At 37.6% G+C, this 20504-nt stretch overlaps 1 protein-coding gene across 4 annotated transcripts in view; it reads left to right on the forward strand.

Annotated features, from left to right (window-relative positions):
- kcnn1a (potassium intermediate/small conductance calcium-activated channel, subfamily N, member 1a) overlaps positions 1 to 20504 on the forward strand; it is a 49096-nt gene that overhangs the window by 519 nt on the left and 28073 nt on the right. Inside the window, exon 1 of one of the 4 annotated variants that reach the window (XR_009437212.1) lies at positions 11439 to 12554. The exons of 2 other annotated variants lie outside the window; for them this stretch is intronic. Coding sequence is in view for 1 of the 2 variants with exons in the window: in XM_059563689.1 (XP_059419672.1) it covers positions 11571 to 12554 (984 nt within the window). In the remaining variant the exon portion in view is untranslated. Of the gene's footprint in view, positions 1 to 11438; positions 12555 to 20504 lie in introns of those variants that run through there. One more of the 4 variants, XM_059563689.1, reaches the window with a different exon arrangement.

Consider the following 20504-nt stretch of genomic DNA (forward strand, 5'->3'; position numbering starts at 1 on the left):
GCTTACATTTGGTATTTCATGTGATTCCCTCTGTTATTATTAGTCTTAAAATGGCACACCAGAGGTGATGAAAGAAGGGTTCTCAAGGCCTTTGAAGCATATCTTTGTGATGATTTATTCTGACCTATCTTCATGTTGCCCTTTCATTTATACAGACAACCTTTGTCAGGGAAGATGAAAAATATGTGACACCCTCCACCCCTCTATAAATCCAAGCAAGCGCCTTCTACTAAGTGTTTGTTTGATAATCACATTTGATGAGGGCTTTTTTCTTAGTGATTTATTTATTTGTGTTGTTTTTTTTTCTTTTGTTTCGAAACTATAGTGACATTAATAACTAAATCTATTCCACGTAAAAAGCGGATCAGAATGAAAATATTCTCTATTGGTCTTGACAACTGCAACATTAATAAAGCTGCAAAAAGCAAAATACATTTGTAAATGAATAAAATGAAAAATGCATTTCTTAACCAGTGTGAGTGATCCAAGCTGAAAGGGTCCTAAATGATTCAAGCTACAATGCAAACACTACATCAAGGCTTTCTGTTTTTAACAAACAAATCCTTCAACTCTTTAGATTTCTTGCTTTTCATACTGGCATAAAATATTACATTTTAATATGTGCTTGAGCAAACTGAATGTCATTTCTGTCTTAAAATGCAAGCATATATTAGATCTGGTCCCCGTCCTTTCCCACTGGGCATTTATAAAAATCTTTGTGGATCACGACTCATGTCAGCTCAGTTCAGGTCCTTCATTTCCCCTCAAAATATCTGTGTATGTGAAAGAACTGATTTGTTGTGTCATCCTCATTATATTCCATAGATTGCATTGCTTTGTGATGCGTGTTTTAGAGGTAACATCTCTCAGTCAGTCAGATGTGATAGACTGTATGCAGGATATTGAATTGTGCATTCCACACTGTTAAAAATTTACTGTAAATTTTACAGTAAAATACTGGCAGCAGGGTTGCCAGCCAGTTACTGTAAATTTTACAGTAGTCTCACTGTAATTTAATTTACAGATTTTTACTGTATTCTCAATTACAGTAAATTTACTGTAAAATTTACAGTATTTTTTAAATATTTTGTATACTGCATTTTTACCAAAAATAAATTATATACTGCATTTTTAATATATTGTATATGGCAATTAACATAATTATTATCATCAAATACACATATGCTTTTTTCACAGTATGTAAAATGATAGCATTCAATATATTTTCCCTATTACTGACTTAATGACTGGCAGCTGAATTTTAAATGTAAACTATTAACTGCATATGCTTTAAACTATTTTTATCTGCATAAAGTGTTGTATAATGCATAACTTAATTCACCAAAAAAATAAATAAAATAAAAATTTTAAAATCTTAAAAAAAAAACAGGTCAAAATGTTATATATCACTTTCAAATTTACATGAAAAAATGCCATAAAAAGTATATTATTTTGAACTCATTTTTATTTATTTTAAAATTATTTCATTTTTTTTTTAATGGACATGAAAATTTTGGCATGATTTTTTTTTAATTACTTGGAACATATTGGCCATCATGGACCTTGACACAAAGAAATATTCAAACTGCGTTATAACCAAAACATGACCAACATGGTCATATTAAAACAGTTCACCCAAAAGTGATAATTCTGTCATTTCTCACCCTCATGCCATTCCACACCCTTAAGACCTTTGTTCTTCTTCACAACACACATTAAGATATTGTTTTATAAAACCTGATGGCCCAGTGAGGCCTACATTGCTAGCAAGATCATTTCCTTTTCCAATGCCCAGAAAGGTACTAAAAACATGATGAGAATGAGAATACTGAGATGTGTGCCAAAAAACAAAATAATGACTATTCCACAATATCTCGTGATGGATGATTTTTTTAAAAACACTGCTTCATGAAGCTTCGAAGCTTTATGAATCTTTTGGTTCAAATCATAGCATATCAAACTGCCAAAGTCACATGATTTCAGGAAACGAGGCTTCGTTACGTCATAAGTGTTTTGAAATTTCAATAGTTCATGTGACTTTAGCAGTTTGATACATGTTCAGAGCAAATGATTTAAAAACAAAAGGTCCGTAAAGCTTCTAAGCTTCATGGAGCAGTGTTTTGAGATCGCCCATCACTAGATATTGTTGAATAAAATAATTGTTTTGGGAAGTCATACAAAGTCATACAAGAAGTCATACAAACTTTCCATCAAAAACAGATAAAAATCGACCAAATAACAGTTATGCTCCAGATGAAGTTCCATCCCAGGATTCAAAGTGTGACTAGAAATATTGAAAAGAGCAAAGAGGACAATACATTAGATATATTACAAAACATGATAATACTTTCAGAAACAGATAGGGGAGGACAGATACAGTCAGAGACAGATAGAGGGATGAGAGGTACAGTCAGAGACAGATAGAGGGATGAGAGGTACAGTCAGAGACCGATAGAGGGATGAGAGGTACAGTCAGAGACAGATAGAGGGATGAAAGGTACAGTCAGAGACAGATAGAGGGACGAGAGGTACAGTCAGAGACAGATAGGGGACGAGAGGTACAGTCAGAGACAGATAGGGGACGAGAGGTACAGTCAGAGACAGATAGAGGGACGAGAGGTACAGTCAGAGACCGCTAGAGGGACGAGAGGTACAGTCAGAGACAGCTAGAGGGACGAGAGGTACAGTCAGAGACAGATAGAGGGACGAGAGGTACAGTCAGAGACAGATAGAGGGACGAGAGGTACAGTCAGAGACAGATAGAGGGACGAGAGGTACAGTCAGAGACAGATAGAGGGACGAGAGGTACAGTCAGAGACGGATAGGGGACGAGAGGTACAGTCAGAGACAGATAGGGGACGAGAGGTACAGTCAGAGACAAATAGGGGATGAGAGGTACAGTCAGAGACAGATAGAGGGACGAGAGGTACAGTCAGAGACAGATAGAGGGACGAGAGGTACAGTCAGAGACAGATAGGGGGACGAGAGGTACAGTCAGAGACAGATAGAGGGACGAGAGGTACAGTCAGAGACAGATAGAGGGACGAGAGGTACAGTCAGAGACAGATAGAGGGACGAGAGGTACAGTCAGAGACAGATAGAGGGATGAGAGGTACAGTCAGAGACAGATAGAGAACAATAAAAGGAAGATGCAATCTTGGTGTGTGTGTGTATCCTTACATTTCAGAAATTCCATTGGAAATCCATTACTTTGCACAGAAGAGTGGCAACATGTGGGTTGACTGCCACACGTTTTCCTCTGTATCACTTGTCCTGTTTTTTTTTTTCGATGGCACTTTTCCCTTGGCTTTGGTTCCTCTCTCACAAAGCACCTAAAGGGTCATGAAACAGACAATATGTAATTAAGATCGGTTTTAGGACCTCCCAGAAAGTTTGAGATGTCCACTAATAAAAAATAAAAAAAAACATTTAACTCAATAGCTTGATGGTGTTAAACTGGGAGACAAGAAACATTGTTTTAAAGGCCTCAACAGAAATATATATAACATAACATAACATTATTAAAAGGAATGTTCTGATATAACTTATCAATAAAATGCTGGTACTGAAGTTGTTAGAATTCAACCATTACCTTTGAATGAACTCCAAGGTACACACTGCTTCCTCCTGGTACTCAAGATTAAACAAGTAATAAGCAGCAAACAGAGTGGCAAGGCCGGACAGGAAACTGGGCCCTCACACACAACCTCGCCTTCAATACTCAGCATCCAGTGCCCACTTGTCAAAGTGTCTCCTAAAACAATCAATATCACAATAGTAATTTTTACCTATACCATTTTTTTTTTTTTTGTATTTCAGATTTTTACATTTACATCATATACTATATTTAGTAGGGGTGGGATAAAAATGTGATTCTTAAATGTATCGCAATGCATAAGCAGACGATTCTGAATTGATTCACAAATGTCAAAAATCTATTTTCTAAATGTTAATTGATAATGTAATGTTGACGGAAAGTAAAAGGCGGATCTCTGAAACGTGGAAGTGCATGCCCGGACAGTCAGTGACGTGCACATAACTGTGTGTATCCACTGGCGCAGAGCGAGCTTTTTCAGTTCATTTATGGAAGTTGACCTTCCATAGTTGCATATGGTCAGTGGTGGATCGATTATGCAGCAAAATGCCTTCTAATGTGAAACATTAAACCTTCGGGTTGTTCGTTCTTTTGTCCCGTGACAACATTGGCTAGAGTGATTAGTAATTTACAACCTTCCTTACAAATGGGTGCATAGTAGGTTTTTTTTTTATTTTTTATAATAATTATTATTTACTCTTACAGTTATGTGATGCATTTCTGGTTTCAAATTGTTGCTTTTAATTTCTGTCATGATGGTACTTTTCCATAACACTGAATGTGGAAATAAAGAGTTGGTTATGCTTTATATGATGGCAAAATCACTTTGATAAAGAAGATATATTTTTTTCTATCTTTTTTTTTTTTTTTTTTTTTTTTACAGTGGATTGAAATCTTCAAAAATGACCTTATTGTATGATTTAGCTCTTTTGAGTTCACCCTTCAAATTAGACTATAGAACTGTAGTGTTACTTGTTTAGGATTCAAAATGTTATGTGCTTTTAATTTATGTCATAATGTCCTTTTTGAGCAATCATCTTATACATACATTAGACCAATATGTCAAGTCTGCCTAGGAAAAGCAATTATTCTACCAGCAAACTCAAAATTGGAGTAAAAATGAACAAACTAGCCTATAAATACTTTGTATTGTAGGCTAGGATTATTATATTATATACCCTAGTGTTTATTTACTAGACAGTCAAAAATACAAATTAATCAATACTTTATTTATAACAGGGTTTTATTTATTAAAAAATGATAACACACCACAGATCCTCAAGAAACGGAAACAAAAACAGTGACAAATGTCAGAAATAGTGTATGGGTCTGTCACGTGATTAAGGAACGACTTACTGTAAACCCGAGGACTTGTCAGACAAGAGGTGAGGTGAGCTAATCACAGACTGAAGACCCAGGTAAAGAATTAATTCATCTTTTCTGTTTATTATAGCATTTTAGTTTTGTATCGTTTGTAGTGTGAACGTTTGCGTAAGTACTGGATGTGTTGGGGAAGTAACACGTAACATTTAATTACATTTTGCTAAAATGAACGAAATGACTCGGAAAAAAGATTCGTTCATTTTGCTGAACGAGACTCAAAAGTCCGAGTCGGTAAAATGATCCGAACTTCCCATCACTACAACTGATGATAAGATTCAAGTCAAAGGCGCAATAAAACACCAGAGGTGGAAAGAGTACAAAAATATTCTACTCAAGTAAAAGTACCATTACATTAATGAAATTTTACTTAAGTACAAGTAAAAGTACCAGTCTAAAAATCAACTCAAGTAAAAGTAAAAAGTAGCTCATTTAAAATTTACTCAGAGTAAAAATTACTTAGTTACATTTTAACAGTGGGAGGGAGTCAAAAATGGGACAGGCCAAGGATGTCAAACTCAGTTCCTGGAGGGCCACAGTCCTGCACAGTTTAGATTTAACCCTAATTAAACACACCTGATCCAGCTAATCTAATCATTTAGGTTTATTTGAAAACTACATGATATGTGTGCTGGAGCAGGGTTAGAACTAAACTCTGCAGGGCTATGGCCCTCCAGGAACTGAGTCTGACACCCCTGGTATAGGTCTATTAATCTCAAACGAGTTGTTTTTAATTAAAGGAATCAGTTATTTAGAATAATAAAACATTTGGGCTGTTACCAGGCAAATCAGTATCAACAAACTCATCTTTTAATGCAGAGGAAATGCAGAAGATTCATTGGAAGTGGCATTTAGAAGTATTACACTGTTTAGTGCAGGACAAGAATGCATTTAACCTGCAGTTACAAATGCATGAATAATGTTTTGATATACAAAACATAAAATGTTGAATACTCCTTTGAAATTATAAGAAATTAATTATTTAAAAAAAATCAAAAGATACTTTAAATGTGATATTAAAATGGCCAGTATGTGTCAGCAAGTCACTGTTAATAAGTGAGTCATTGCGACTGAACCGAATCATTTAAACGGTTGATTCATTCAGGAACGAAACACTGTCACGTTGCTCAGAGACGCAAAACTGTGCTTTGGTGGCTGTGTTTGGAATTATTTTCTGTTGTAGAAATAGAGCTAAAAAAGGCAATATGGTGTCTAAAACGCAAGTCTCTTAATTAACTTGTTTACTGAACTGTTATATATATATGTATGTATGTATATATTCATGATGATTTTTGGAGGAAAAGACGGCATTCTTTGTGTGATTTTGATTTAATGTATGAAATTATATAAATATGTGAATTTTCTGCCCCTATATCTTCAATTTTGTGATCATTCTAAACATAGGCGCCGATTTATGTTTTTCTCCGTGGGTGCTCAAGGGCGCAAGCCATTTAAAAAATTAAAAAATAGACTAGGCTATTAAAAAAATATTGCATTTCAGAACCTTAGGCTAATGGACAGCGGCCGATACAAACAAACACAACAGCGTCACTTCTCAAAAATACAAACAGGATTGGAGATGAAAAGTTTAACTGACACGTAACCGCTAATGCCTTCAGCTTCTTGGGAAATTAATGTTTTGTAAATATTGATTAAAAGACTATTGCGAAAGGACAGCGTTTCCATTAACCGATTGTTGCGACTAAAATAATGAGTTTCTGGGAATGTCTACCTCATTTATGTTTCGAGGTTTCTTTTGATAGTGGCATGGCTTTTCTTTGAGGTTTCGAATCCATTATTCATATAGGCTAAAAAAATATTTTTTTATTTTATGTATTTAACAAAGAACTTGTATTCTGTCCAAAAGTAGGCTACTTTTGTGTCCATTAGTTTTTCCTCTTTTAAACCGTATATAGGCCTATACTTGAGCAGAAAAATGTTCCCATTTAAACCCTGTTACGAACTTTAAGGAGTCTAGGGAATGTACCGTAACATTTACATATTAACGTACTGCTGGGTATGAAATGAGGTGGAAGAACATGACAGACAAAACTTTGAAAGAGAAAAAATACTGGACGTTTATTCACAAAAAGCCAAAGCCACTAGATCCAGTAAAATAATGTCGATATATCAATATTAATAGGTTTGGCTTTTTTTATAACAAATCTGTCCATTTTAGTCTGATTAATGATTAGTGATTACGGAAAGCAGTAAATGATTACATACTCGCACGGCACTGTAAAGTGGGGGATGGGACGTTTTCAGAAACGCTGTGATTGGTGGATAGGATATGGAACATGCATGCGACTGGTTATGTAACTGACACTGACAACAACATAACCAATCACAGTGTGGCAGACGCTTCATAGCGCCAACTGCAATGTTTAATTTTAAATAAATGTAGCCTACTGGCAGTCTGGCACTGGCACACGTGGGTGCTCATTTTCCGTGGGTGCTCGGTATTTTCCGTGGGTGCTCCACGGTATCGGCGCCTATGATTCTAAATGCATTTTAGGAGACTGAATCACACAGTGAAAGAACGCACTATAAGCGCGCACATCATTAAAACAAAAAATATGATATTATCGCAGATGATATATATAGCACACTCCTCACCACTGTCTTTTTGGCTAATTTGTGCAAAACCTCTTGCTAAAATGTCAAAGCTTCATTTTAACCACCAATGCAACGATGCAATTATTTAGCTTACCTCTACATTCTTGCGAAGGGTTGATGTCTTGTCGAGATTTTATAAGCTGCTAGTTTGGTCTTCCTAGGCAAGTACAGCTTACACTGCATAATAGAGCATACATATGGCCAGGGGTTCACTTCATTTCCTTCGAGTTCAACTTCAGAATATGACGGGGTTTCGTTTTCAGCGGTGTCTGCACCACTAACGCCTGTTTTGACCGTCTGCATCTTTCTTGTGATTTTAGCGCCAGTTTGCCCTCCTGCCCATTATTTACTGACGTAGTTTCCAGGGAGCGATTTTTTTTTTTTTTTTTTTTTTTTTTACTCAGTAATTAATGTGTTTTAAAATGTAGCGAAGTACAATACTTCAAACAAAATATACTTAAGTAAAAGTAAAATTGCAGATTAAAAAAATTACTTTAAAAAGTATTAGTACACAAAAAAGCTACTCAATTACAGTAACGCGAGTAAATGTAATTCGTTACTTTCCACCTCTGTAAAACACACAAGATTTGCCTGCCGACATAAATATAGACACATATCTATAAATAGCATATTTAATAATTTCAAGGAAAAAGTATTTGGTTGCCCTATGGTAATAAATTAGGCTAACTATACAGAGCAGACTTTATATCAAACAGATATGTTAAAGTTTTCACATTACCTGAAGTTAGCAAAGGCTCAAAAAATCTACATCTCACTGGTTACGCACCACTGAGAATTTATATGACACACACACATCCTCCGTGAGCGGCCTGACTGACCGCGAGGCTTTAGAAACGCGTTTTATTTCGGCGCCCGTGTTAACAGCTGACTGCCTGTGCAAAGTTGTTTTACATCATAAAATAATCACGACGAAGTGTGCCGATAAACACGAAGTTACCGTGAATATAAACTATTAGCACTGAAACATGTCATTCATAACGAAGGAACCCAGAGATTTTCTGCCCATAGCCGCTATAGCGACCGCGCTACTGAAACCCCCCCGCAAGTCTGCCTCGCGCCCCGCGGACGGATGATGATTGAATCTGGGGTTACCAGTATAAACCGCGAATGTAGATACCTTCATATACTACAAGTTACCAAACAAAAAAAATAAAAAACTGAAGTCAAGTCACTTACCAGTTTTGAATCACTCCTCTTGCCTTTAACGTTAATCTCCTCGACCGTTCAAGACCTACGATGCGGCTCTGAAGATTTGAAATTTACAGCAAAATTCTGTAAATTTGAGTCAGACCTACACGTGACCCCAGAATGCATTGCAGTTTACAGCAGTATGCTGTATTATTAAAAAACAGCCCGCGGCTGTAAAATAATGCTGTAATTTTTACAGCAATTCATTACAGTGCATCCATTGCAAGCATTGACAGCAATGTCTGCCTGATTCTTATTCAAATGAGAGGCATTTGAAGCATTACATATGTTTGTGTGAGAGAGATTTACATTTTTAAACTGGCTGTCGTACTTCATTTTGGGATGCACTACAGCAAACCAACCCTTGCTGTTAAATTCTTCTCTGTTCATATTGAGTAAAATTAGATTCAAAACTACAGAGATGTTTTTTCCTGATAAATTTATTAACAGCATGTATAACACTACGTTGTGCTCCTAATACAGTAATGGAGTGTAAATCTAGCAAAAAGTATGGACAGGATTGCAAAATGCCTTGACATTTACTTTGCATATATCTTGCCATCTGACATGCTGGGACTAAAACTCAACCAATATAAAATAATGGGATTTTGAAAATTTTGCTTTTTATTTAAAATTTAAAAAGTATCAAAATGTTACAACAGTTACAATTTTCGATTTCAGTTGCAGTTTATTATTTAATAGTGTGGTGATATCAGTTTATATAATTATATAGTTTTATTTAGTTGCCATATTCTATTAATAAATCTGGTTTGATTTAATGACTTGTAAGAGCCTACTTACTACATAGGAGCAAATAATATATTTTTTATATTGTTTGGTGCTTTCTGTTATCTGTTAGGGTTAGGGTTATCTGTTTTCTTTTTACTAAGCAAATTCTGTTCCATAAACATATACGCCACACAGATCTTTCTGTATTTATAGAATTTAGATTAAAGTTATTTCTCATATTGTTTTATATTAGGCTGTTTTTCATGTGGTGACCGTGGAGGACTGTAGGTGATTTCAGGTTTCACTATCCTTGTCTTTTTAGTCCTCACAATGGAAGCAATACCTGATCAACAGCTCTCATGGTTTGGTCTTTTTCAGGACCATAGAAAGCATCTTTATCTTCATTCTTTCCAACACTCATCTCCATTCTCATTATCATGCAGCATAATGGGATGTCCTCAGTAAACTATCATTGATATTAATGAGGAAAGTTATTTATATCTGTGCTTTCACAAAAGCTTGAAGTCTTTCATCTCTAACATGTAAAATGTGTGTTTTATCATATTGAATGATGAATTGGCATTCTGTGATTGAAGATGAAAATTATACTGAGACCTCTATATTGCACAAGCTGGAAAATGTGTGGGTGGAGAATTTATTAAGAGATACAAAATTACAAAAATAAAATTTCTTTCTATTTGAGAACTGCTTGTCTGCACTTGTTAAGATATTTAACAACCGCATGTGAGTAAATGATTCTGACTGAGAATGTTTCTGGAGGATGACAGCCGAGAATCAGATAAAACCTCTTCATAATTTTCCCAGTGTTCAATTCTTTAATGTATTTTTGGTAATGGAATATGCATTATCTTTTAAAATTAACTACATGAGGATGGCATAGTAAATTTATTATAGAATGAACCACCTGATTAGAGTGTCAATCAAGGACAGATCACCTTGTGTTTAAACGGAAGATCCATTCTTCATTAGTCGTCATCCTTGTGTTTTTCAAGTGTGATTAATTCCACATTATACAACAGTCAGTTCCGGTCACAAAGTTTATTGATTTGGAATAACAGCACTGGAATGTTTCGCTGTATCAATCTTCTTTTCTGTGTGAATGGCATTATAGACCAGAGTATGTGAATGGTGCAGAGTAGTGAGCAGCAGCTGTCTGGAGTAAAGAGCATTTTTAACACAGTCACAGTATAAATTTTGTCTAAAATGTCAGTTTTTGAATTATGACGCATAATTTTCTACAGTCATGGAAAATCTGGAAAAATCAGGGAATGAAGGGATAGTGAAATCACGTAAATGAAAAGATACATTGAGATTTCTATAATGAATATAGGCTACTATTATTAAATTCAATTGATATTTTTGTAGGCTAATAACCTTTTGCTAATGATCTTTGTGAGCAATTTTTTTCTTTCGAGTTTGATCTCTACACTTGGTCAAACTGATTCACAGATGATGTCTGAATGTTTCTTTCTTTGTTTTAATCCTTGTCCATTAAAACTTGATAATCCCAACCCTTATAAAAGCGACATCAGACTAGCAATAATTTTGTACCGAATATGCTCGTGTGCTATTGTTTAACTATTTCCCTCCACTCAACACTCGGTTACCATTGTAGGCCTATGCGCAGGTTTGGACATACATTATGCCGTAATAATAACAATAAGCATAAGCAATTTATAAAAGAGGTGCACTTGTCTCCTGAAGTGTTTAATGCTCGTTCTTTTTAATAATGGCACAGGCATGAAAAAGTCAGTCCCGTCAAGGCATCCAGCTTTCGCCGCGTGCATGACCTTGCGAATACCATGTTCGCATCTCAGGTTTAATCTTATCAACTGTAAACATAAAGCGGTTTTCACACGAGGGCGGTGTTCATCTCGGCGATGACGTCAAGAGGCAGGTCTCGCTCGAGCCCACCAATGAGACGAGGCAGTTCGGTTCTTTTGGGGTACATCGCAATGAATGGGTGTCGGTGCTTTACAAGGCAAAGGAGCAATCACAACAAGACGCGGATATTGAGGGGATGCGGCATCGGCACGCGGGAGCTGTCCACCAGCAGAACAGCAACGACACGGACGCTCGTGACAGTCAAAAGGAAGGATCTCGTCCAGTCGCCGCGCTCTTTAGTTTGCCGCCCCCACCGCCATCGATAAAGGAGCGATCCACCTCCTCACATCACAGCCAACATGTACAGTCCTGTCCGGAACGCGGCAGCAGGAACGGCGAGTGCGTGCCTCTGACCGGCCACTGCAGCCTTGCGCACACTGATCGTGTGCCTAACGACAGCCAGCCGCATCCGTTTCCAGGGGCCTCATCTGGCTCTCAGTGTCATTTTGAGGGGCTCTCGCAGAGCAGCCATTCTCCTCAGCACAGATCTTCAGTTTCCCCGCAGCCCTCCCCATCTGATCTGCTGCCGTCGCCTCTGCCTTCGCACATTTCTAATACACGGGATACGCGCCAAAAGAGTGCTAATTACAAACAAGACATCTTACAGCGTCGCGTCGAGGAGGGGGGGCGTCGAGACCAAAACCAGTTGCTGCGGCAACCTTGTTATAATCAACAAAAGGACCCCTCCTTTGAGCTACTCTTGCCAAACTCTTGTCAAGGACAGATAAATGCACGCGAGGAAGCAGAAAAGGAGAGGCAAGTAATTGAGCCTCAGGCTCAGTTACTGTTGGGCAGCAGCTTGCCCGTCAACTACTGCATCAGCGGATCGGGGCAAGTGTTCAGAAACAAGCAAGCGCCGCTGTTGCAGCATCAGCATCAGCATCAGCAGGGTCGCGCGCAGGAGCACAGCCTCCAGCGGCAGCAGAGTGACCGAGACAGCAGCGGGTACCAGGAGGGGGAAATCGCACTCTGTCAGCCGTATCAATGCGAGCGCGCGCTAGAGAGAAACTCGTCGGTGTCTAGTAGTGACAACAGCAGCCCCCCGTACGGCTCTAGCAGTCAACTGTGGCCAGAGCCCCACGACGAGGAGGACAGGAGAAATCGCTCAAGCAAACACAAGGTAGGTTATTTATGTATGGGCACAAGCACAGCTTTCAATATGCAACAAATTGAGAATACACGCAGCGTAATATGCGACCACGCCTGTCCTATGTTATTGTTGGTGTTCTTTTGCTGCCCTTAAATTAATGATCGGCATGTTTCGAGGCGGCTAATTTGATTTGCTAAAACATGTATTCGAAAGTAGCCCATCAACACGATGACATCAAGCACACTGCATCTCATGTATACACTCACGCGGACATAAAACACACTGTGACTTTCACATCTCTCTCTCTCTCTCTCTCTCTCTCTCTCTCTCTCTCTCACACACACACACACACACACACACACACACACACCACAGTACAGACACACACAGGCATTTAATCTGTAGTGCATCAAAACTTGTTATTTCTCTTATGAAGGGTCTAATTGCAGTGCCCAAATGTGTATTAAAATATAGTTAAACATGACAATTCAAGTGAGAAAAAAATTCAATATGGAAAGTTTGGACATCATATTGCCACTTGAAAATTCAACAATTTAGTATATAGTATAAGAAATAAAGATTTTTTAAAAATAATTTAGTTTAAGTCTAAATATACTTGAAAATAAATTTTGACTAATAATTATAGCCATGCAAAGGGATGCAGTAAGCAATCTAGTACTGAAATTGTAGAAAAAGGGCTCAAAGGTTTGTTTATGGACTTTTGATGGGTTTAATATCAATTTTCACTCTTCCTTTCTTCTGATCACCCGTCTGTCACAGGACAGAACATAACCAAAATGAGATCCAGTTTCGCTCATAACTCAGTTATGCTATCATAATCATTTACTTAATTTTTGCTTTTATATGGCAAAAATTAAAACACAATTGTATCTCTGCTTACATGTACACAATGAAACTATACTGAAAAAATGTGTAGAAAGTTTTCACTCATAAATTACTAGTAAATTTCATAATTAAATAAACAGTAACACTTTGACAGACATTTTGAAGTTGAAAGACTAGTATAATTCTCTTATTAAATATACTCCAGTAATCTTTAACCTTATTATTATTATTATTTTTTACAGAGTACTGCAGATAACTGTGTTGTATGAATCTGTGCCACTTTTACAGTGTGTCCAAATGATGCCCTCATTATTTTTTGCACCAGTGCCTTCATCTGCAGTTCATTCAAAAGACTCAAACAGCTCCCAGGGCTCCATTTATTTTTCTGACCCTGTTATCTGATGCCACTCACCGAGGATCCATTCATTTCTCCATTCTTCTTCATGCTCTCTCTCTCAGGTCCTGAAATACCTTTTGTTATAGGTCGATCACAGTGGCTTATCTTCTTGGGTGGTAGTAGCCAAGTCTCACAGAGTAAGGGCTTATATCATTTACACAGAATATATGGACAAAAATGTGGATTAGATCAAAATCAGCACAAATCCATTTCCTACAGTAGTACTTGGCTTCATCGTTGTTCTTTATCAAGCAACATAATGTCCATTTAGTAAAACACACCATATCACATATCTCGAATGCAAATCACTTTTCCTTGATTAGATTCTCTTCTTTTTACATTGTGGTTAATAATTGACCTTAAAGTGTATAATTTGTGCACCACTAGTGTCACAAAATGCATTTGTAAAATTTAAAAATAATACAAAAAAAAGTACATTTTCTAACCTAAAAATAATTTTCAAATGAGTTTCATGAACAAGTTACACACAGCACCTTTCACTAAAATGTTTTAGTATTATGTTTCCAGAGTTTCAAGGTTGGATTTAACCCAAGCGCAGCACTGGCAGCTCTTGGCAGGAAGAAAGCTAACAAAAGAAGAAAAATAAACTGACCTTTTCAAAGAAGAAGAAGAAGAAAAAACTCTTGATATCTGATGCTAGATAGCTGAGAGGAAGGATACTAATGAGAGTATACTGTCAAAGGAAATTAATTTAGATAGAAAGTCTTATCAGTTGGGCAGAATATAGCGTGCATGGTGGAGTCAGAGACCTTTAGTACTTCTGAATACTGTGTTCTATTTTGTACAACCTTTGTTAATGGGAGACACGTTGCTCTGCCGGTAACACAAACAAAAGGACTTTTGGAATACATAGACTATCCATTACATTTTATCTGAAGTACTGCAACAAATAACCTTCAATATCTGTCCCGCACATCCATTTATTTACGCTCCATTTCATTTAATTATATCAATAAATGAAGCTGTGACCCTTAGATCATGATTGCTCCACTCAAGATGTGTCCAGCTGTACTTTGCAGACACACTGGCAGTTTTCCCAACAGAAGAAAACAAGGGAAGCCATCATTTATTTGATTTTTTTTTAAATCAGACATTTAAACGGAATAAAAACACTTTTGTGTGCTTGGTAAGCTAAGTGCATATAAAGACATTGTTTTCCTAATAAATAACTCAACTTTCATGACATTTTGACTATGCGGCACTGTTCTGCTTTTTATAAAAAGCTGTTTACTCGTGTAGGCTGATATCCTTACTTTGCATTTGTAACATTTTGTCCATCCACTCTGTTCTGCCCTAATGGCTTAAACAAAAACTATTTTGGCTGAGAGAGACCGATCAATTACAATATCCTGTGACACAAACTGAAACTTAATAGTAGTTTGCTATTGTGGCCTCTGTGATCCACAGTTCCACAAGCACAGACATTGTACTCTGAAAGGCTTAACATATACTTCTGTGCTTTGCTTGTGTAAATACTTTTCCATTCTTCCTTCTTGTCAGTGTTAAGAGTTTCCTTTTGGCTGGCCTCTCTTTGCTTGCTAAGTGATCCTTGCTTTGTTGTTGAAGTAATGTCATGCGAAACGTCTGATAAACCTCTCTAATATAATTAATTAATACATTATATGATGAAAAATTTAAGACTAAAAAGAAAACAATCAGCTATTTAATGCCATATCAGTCCTATCTCCGTATTAACACAGTGGTACTGCGATCAAACTGAAGACTAGAAGCTGTGTTTGATATGGTTAAGCACCAGTGTCTAAACTTGTGTTACAGCCATTGCTTCTCTTTGTCAAAAGAAAATAGTAGTGTGGTTTTCTGCATTTGTGGCATCATTAGTATATGTTAAAGAGAGAGAGAGAGATATCAGAAGTCATTTTTAATTAATAATCTTATTACAGCATCATGTGTCTTTTATACGTACATTAAAGAGCTGCAGCATTGCTCACAGAGGTTCCTGTTTATTAAGGGTCACACCACCTCAGGGTTTAACGCTATTGTTCAAAAAGCCAGAAAGTCTGCTTCAGGAAGAAATTTATATAAAAGGAAGAAGAGGAAAGGTCTATATTTAACCCTTTAAAGGTCCCTTCTTCTATTAAAGTCTTTCTTTCTTTCTTTCTTTATCTTCCAATCCACCTCCTTTCCTCTCAGACTAAAAGGTCCATTTAAATGGGATCAGTTTGCTCTAAAGGTCTCATGAAGGACATTCAGCCACAACAGCCCATAATACAGAAAATAATCACAGAGGTGTTCAGTGGCCAGTTGGCACATTCTCTGCGTTTTCTTTGTGCAATATAATAACGTCCAGCATTAGAAATGTGTAGTTTTATCTCAGCTGACCACACAGATGATTACATAAAACCATATGAATGAGCCTGGTGAAAATGGAATTATTACTTTTCATTCACTAGCGATACCTAATGGTCAAAATCCCAATGTGAAAACAGGAAATGTGTTACACAAGGAATGAAAAAACATTTCACATCAGTGGCGATCAGAAAGTTTTTTTTTTTTTTTTTAGATAAAGGATTCATTTACATGACAGTGTAACAGTGTACTGCATTTTTCTGCAAGTTTCATACATTTGTAGTTTACACAGAGATGATAATGGTGTGGTTTTCAAAAACTTAGGCCTTCTGTAGTGAATACATGTGTTTTTGTAAGAAAAATATTTAAAAAGTAATAATCACTTTAATCTGGCACAGTTGTATGTACACAGAAGCAGTTCTGGGAGCATGATGTATGAGGTCAGCGTTGTGCATGTGCTGGTGAGTTTCCTTATGTTATCAAAGGAAAACCAGTCTCCTCTTGGCTTATATCGAAATCTTCCAACATTTTTCAAATCCTCGTTTGATACTTCTAATTAGTGACTGACCATTGTTTTGTTTTGATCTCTGCAGCTTTGCTGCATTTGTGACTTCTGAGCAGCACATGTACAATGCTGACCTCATACGTAATTCCCCCAGAACTGCTTCCATTTACAACATTCAGCGCAAGCTAGATTCAAGTGATTATTATGTTTTGAATATGGATATTTTTCTTACAAAAACACATTGATTCGCTACAGGAGGCCTTTAAATTTGCAAATATTAAGAAATGGGGATGTCTTGAAAAATACATCTAAATACAGAATTGATTAAATCTGAAATCAAAATGTTACAAATTGTATCAAGATTTGTATTTCACAATAGTCTGTACATTGGATTTTTTTTTAACAATAAAAACTACTTTTTGAATGTGACCTTACCAGGTCAGTCCTAGTTGCTTTAGAAGGAAACATTGAAAGGTTACATAATGCATGTAAGCACAGAGAACGGTGTGAATAATGCACTCCAAGTACCCTCTCCTCATCCTCTGGTACAAAACTGATCCTTTTTGATGATATGCCTACTAGTAATGTGTTTTTGCATTATAGCTTTCATACAAAGGTAGATGATTCTGTTGGCATATTCTCCTGTCACTATCACTGCTATGGTTGCAGGGATTTTAATACCATCAATTTCAAAGTGGCCTCTTCTGTGTTCAGAGCCTACTATTAATAGTAGTGACATTAAACATTTGACACACTCAGACTTGCATTAGCTGATGGGCTGTTTGGAATATGGTGTTGTATTAAGTTCAGAACATCCAGGAAATAATTGATATGAAATGGTAGTTGTATTGTATGCAAGACCAAGTTGTTAGACCCGAAAGCCTCTTTGTCTAGCCACTTTAACTGTGTGTCTATGATGATACGTTTTGCAGTATATGTAAAGGCCATACTTATACATTCCATTTATTTGATCAAAATTACATGCATAATGTTTTCAGTGTGGACTGAGATTTAAATTTGCAGCATTTCCTCAAAAGCCATTTAAACAGATAGAAAAGTAACACTACTGAATAGCTTCTTTGTAAGTAGATTGGGTTGTGAATGTGATTATCCCATGCAAATATGAGGTGTGACTGACAGCTAACACACATTTGTCAAAGTCAGTAATTTGTTATAATAGTTCTGCTAATGGTAGATTTTTCAGTGCACGTCCAAAACAATCCAATAAATAGAATACAAAACTATGTTATGTTGTAACCCCTAATATTTGTGATAATTAGTAGTGTGAATAGTCATGTCACATTTATTGGTTACTTGTCTGTTTGCAGGTATTTAACATAACTGCAATTATTGTAGATTGTGATAATATTCTAGTTTCTATTTCAAGGACATTTAAGCAGGTAAAGGAATGAAATCATTCGCGTAGTGCCAAACATTCTTGGTTCTTACAGTTTTTAATGACACATCTTCGTTGGGTGAGGAGATGACAGAATGAAGAATATATATAAAAAACATTGCTGTAAAACATGTTATATCATGTTATATTATTTACAGTTTTGCTTGGCTACAGTTTAAATATAAAGAGGACCGAGAATATTAAAGGGGTCATATGTTGCGATTTCAAATTTTCCTTTCTCTTTGGAGTGTTACAAGCTCTTGGTGAATAAAGAAGATCTGTGAAGTTGCAAAGACTAAAGTCTCAAATCCAAAGAGATATTCTTTATAAGAATTTATAAAGTTTATAGTTAACACTCGTCTACGCCCCCCTGAAACGGCTCGTTCTAACGCGCCCCCACATATCTACGTCAGTATGTGGGAAGATTTGCATAACACCGCACAGATGTTCACGCAAAGAAAGAAGGTGTACCTTTTATTCTCGTTGTAGTATTGTTGTTGCCGCCTCCGCCATGTCATATAGACGCTGTTTGTTTCACTGTGAAAGCAAAAATACTTTGTTTGGCCTTCCAAAAGAGGATGATATCCGCTTCGTCATGCCTGGAGCTGATCCGTGCTGGTCACTGAGGAAATATATCAACTTTGCATTGTGGATCGTCGGATCGGCTTTCACTGTGGACGAAGTGGCGTCCAGCCTGGGGTTGTCACATGTGGTTGCTGCAAGACCAAGGTACACTCCTTCGTAGAATCCGCCGGCCATGCCATTCTCAAGACACCCACCTCACTCAATCTGGCAGCGACTCACTCAAGGCCGTGGTGTGTGACGTTGTTCCATTGCGAGAGCAAAACTACTTTGTATTTGCCTTCCAAAAGAAAACACGACTAGAAATCATGTTTATATCACATTTATAATGGGTTTAATGTTTTTGTCTCATTGCTCCGGCTTAACAAGGCTTCACAATATGTTAAGAGGTGTAACATTTCTGTCTCACGCTTGAGACATTCGGCCAATCACAACGCGCTGGACAGCTGGCCAATCACAGCACACCTCGCTTTTCAGAGAGATGAGCCTTTTGAAAATCGACTCGTTTGAGAAGGCGGGGCATAGAGGAGAAACAATAATGTACAGTATGTGTCACGATCATGGACTTTCTGTTCCTTTTGTGTTTCCTTATTTTGGTCATTTTCCGTTCCTTGTTTTGTTAATTGATTAATCCCCACCTGTTTCCATTGCCCTGATTACTTTCCTTGTGTTTAAAAACCCTGTCTGTTTAGTTCCTCCTTGTCCACTATTGATCTATTGATGTTAAGTTCTTATGTTTCAAGATTTGTGTTGGATGTGCCCTTATTCTCCTGTGAGCATTAGAAGAACTCTTTTGATATATATCTCCTTCATCCTGCGCGCTACTCTACACACCAGCACAAGTATTACAGAATAGTGGACCGAAAAGTGAGTTTAGCAGCGTTTTTCTTTCCTTTTTGTTTGTTTTCCCCCCTCCCAGAATGAATATCCCAGCTGTCCAGCTCCTATGCCTGGAGCAGTCTGACTGTTCGGACCACATCAGGGACTTTATTGATCTGGCGTGCCTTACCAACTTCCCAGACCGCTCGCTCTGTACTTTTTATTACACCGGCTTGAGCGAGCGGTGTAAGGCACGCCTGTCAGCGAACGGTCCCAGAGAGGATTTCGCCTCCTTCGTGGAGTGGGTGCTGGTGAATAACGGATCTCCCTTCACCGTCGGCCCTGCTGAAGAGAATATCTCCAGCCCCACTCCCGAACCAGAGACCAGCCAGCCGTCATCCACCAGCCCTGAATCTCCTGTGTCTCCTTTGGTCTTGCCCAGCCCTAGTCCATCTGTGTTCCCTCCCAGCCTCCCTCTCCCGCCTACTCTCAAACCAGCCAGTTCCTCAACCCCATCTCCGCTGATGACAGTCAGTCCCGCAGCTCACCCTCAGTCAGCGCCATCTGGGCGTGATGATTCGCCGTGGGATTTCCAGTCTCCAGCTCTGCCTTGGTGTGAGAATTCCCTTTCTCCACCTCCAGCCTCCGAGCCCTGGACTCCACCTCTGCTCCACCTTGGCACCTAGCTCCCTTGTCTCCACCGTGGCCCGTCATCCCACCAGCTTCACCGGGCTCCCTTGTCCCTCAGGCTCCGCCTTGGTCAGTCGTCGACCATCCGCCATCTCGGGACTAGAGGAAGTAACATTACATCCGTCTAGTTGCAAATTGTAATTTACGAGATTCTGTGTACTGTTTTTTTGGTCCAATAATTAATATATCTGTCGTATCCAAATTTAATAGGAAAAAATTATTGCATTTTTAACACACTCTGTTAGCTTAGATAATTTTGAATTTATAATTGAGTATCATCAGCATAACAGTGGAAACGACACCCGTATTTTCTAATAATATTACCAAGGGGCAACATGTATATTGAAAATAGCAGAGGAACTAGGACAGATCCTTGTGGCACTCCATATTTCACTGGTGATAAATGAGATGACTCCC

This window comes from Carassius carassius, chromosome 12 (assembly GCF_963082965.1).
Source record: "Carassius carassius chromosome 12, fCarCar2.1, whole genome shotgun sequence".
In the NCBI taxonomy this organism is placed as follows: Eukaryota; Metazoa; Chordata; class Actinopteri; order Cypriniformes; family Cyprinidae; genus Carassius; species Carassius carassius.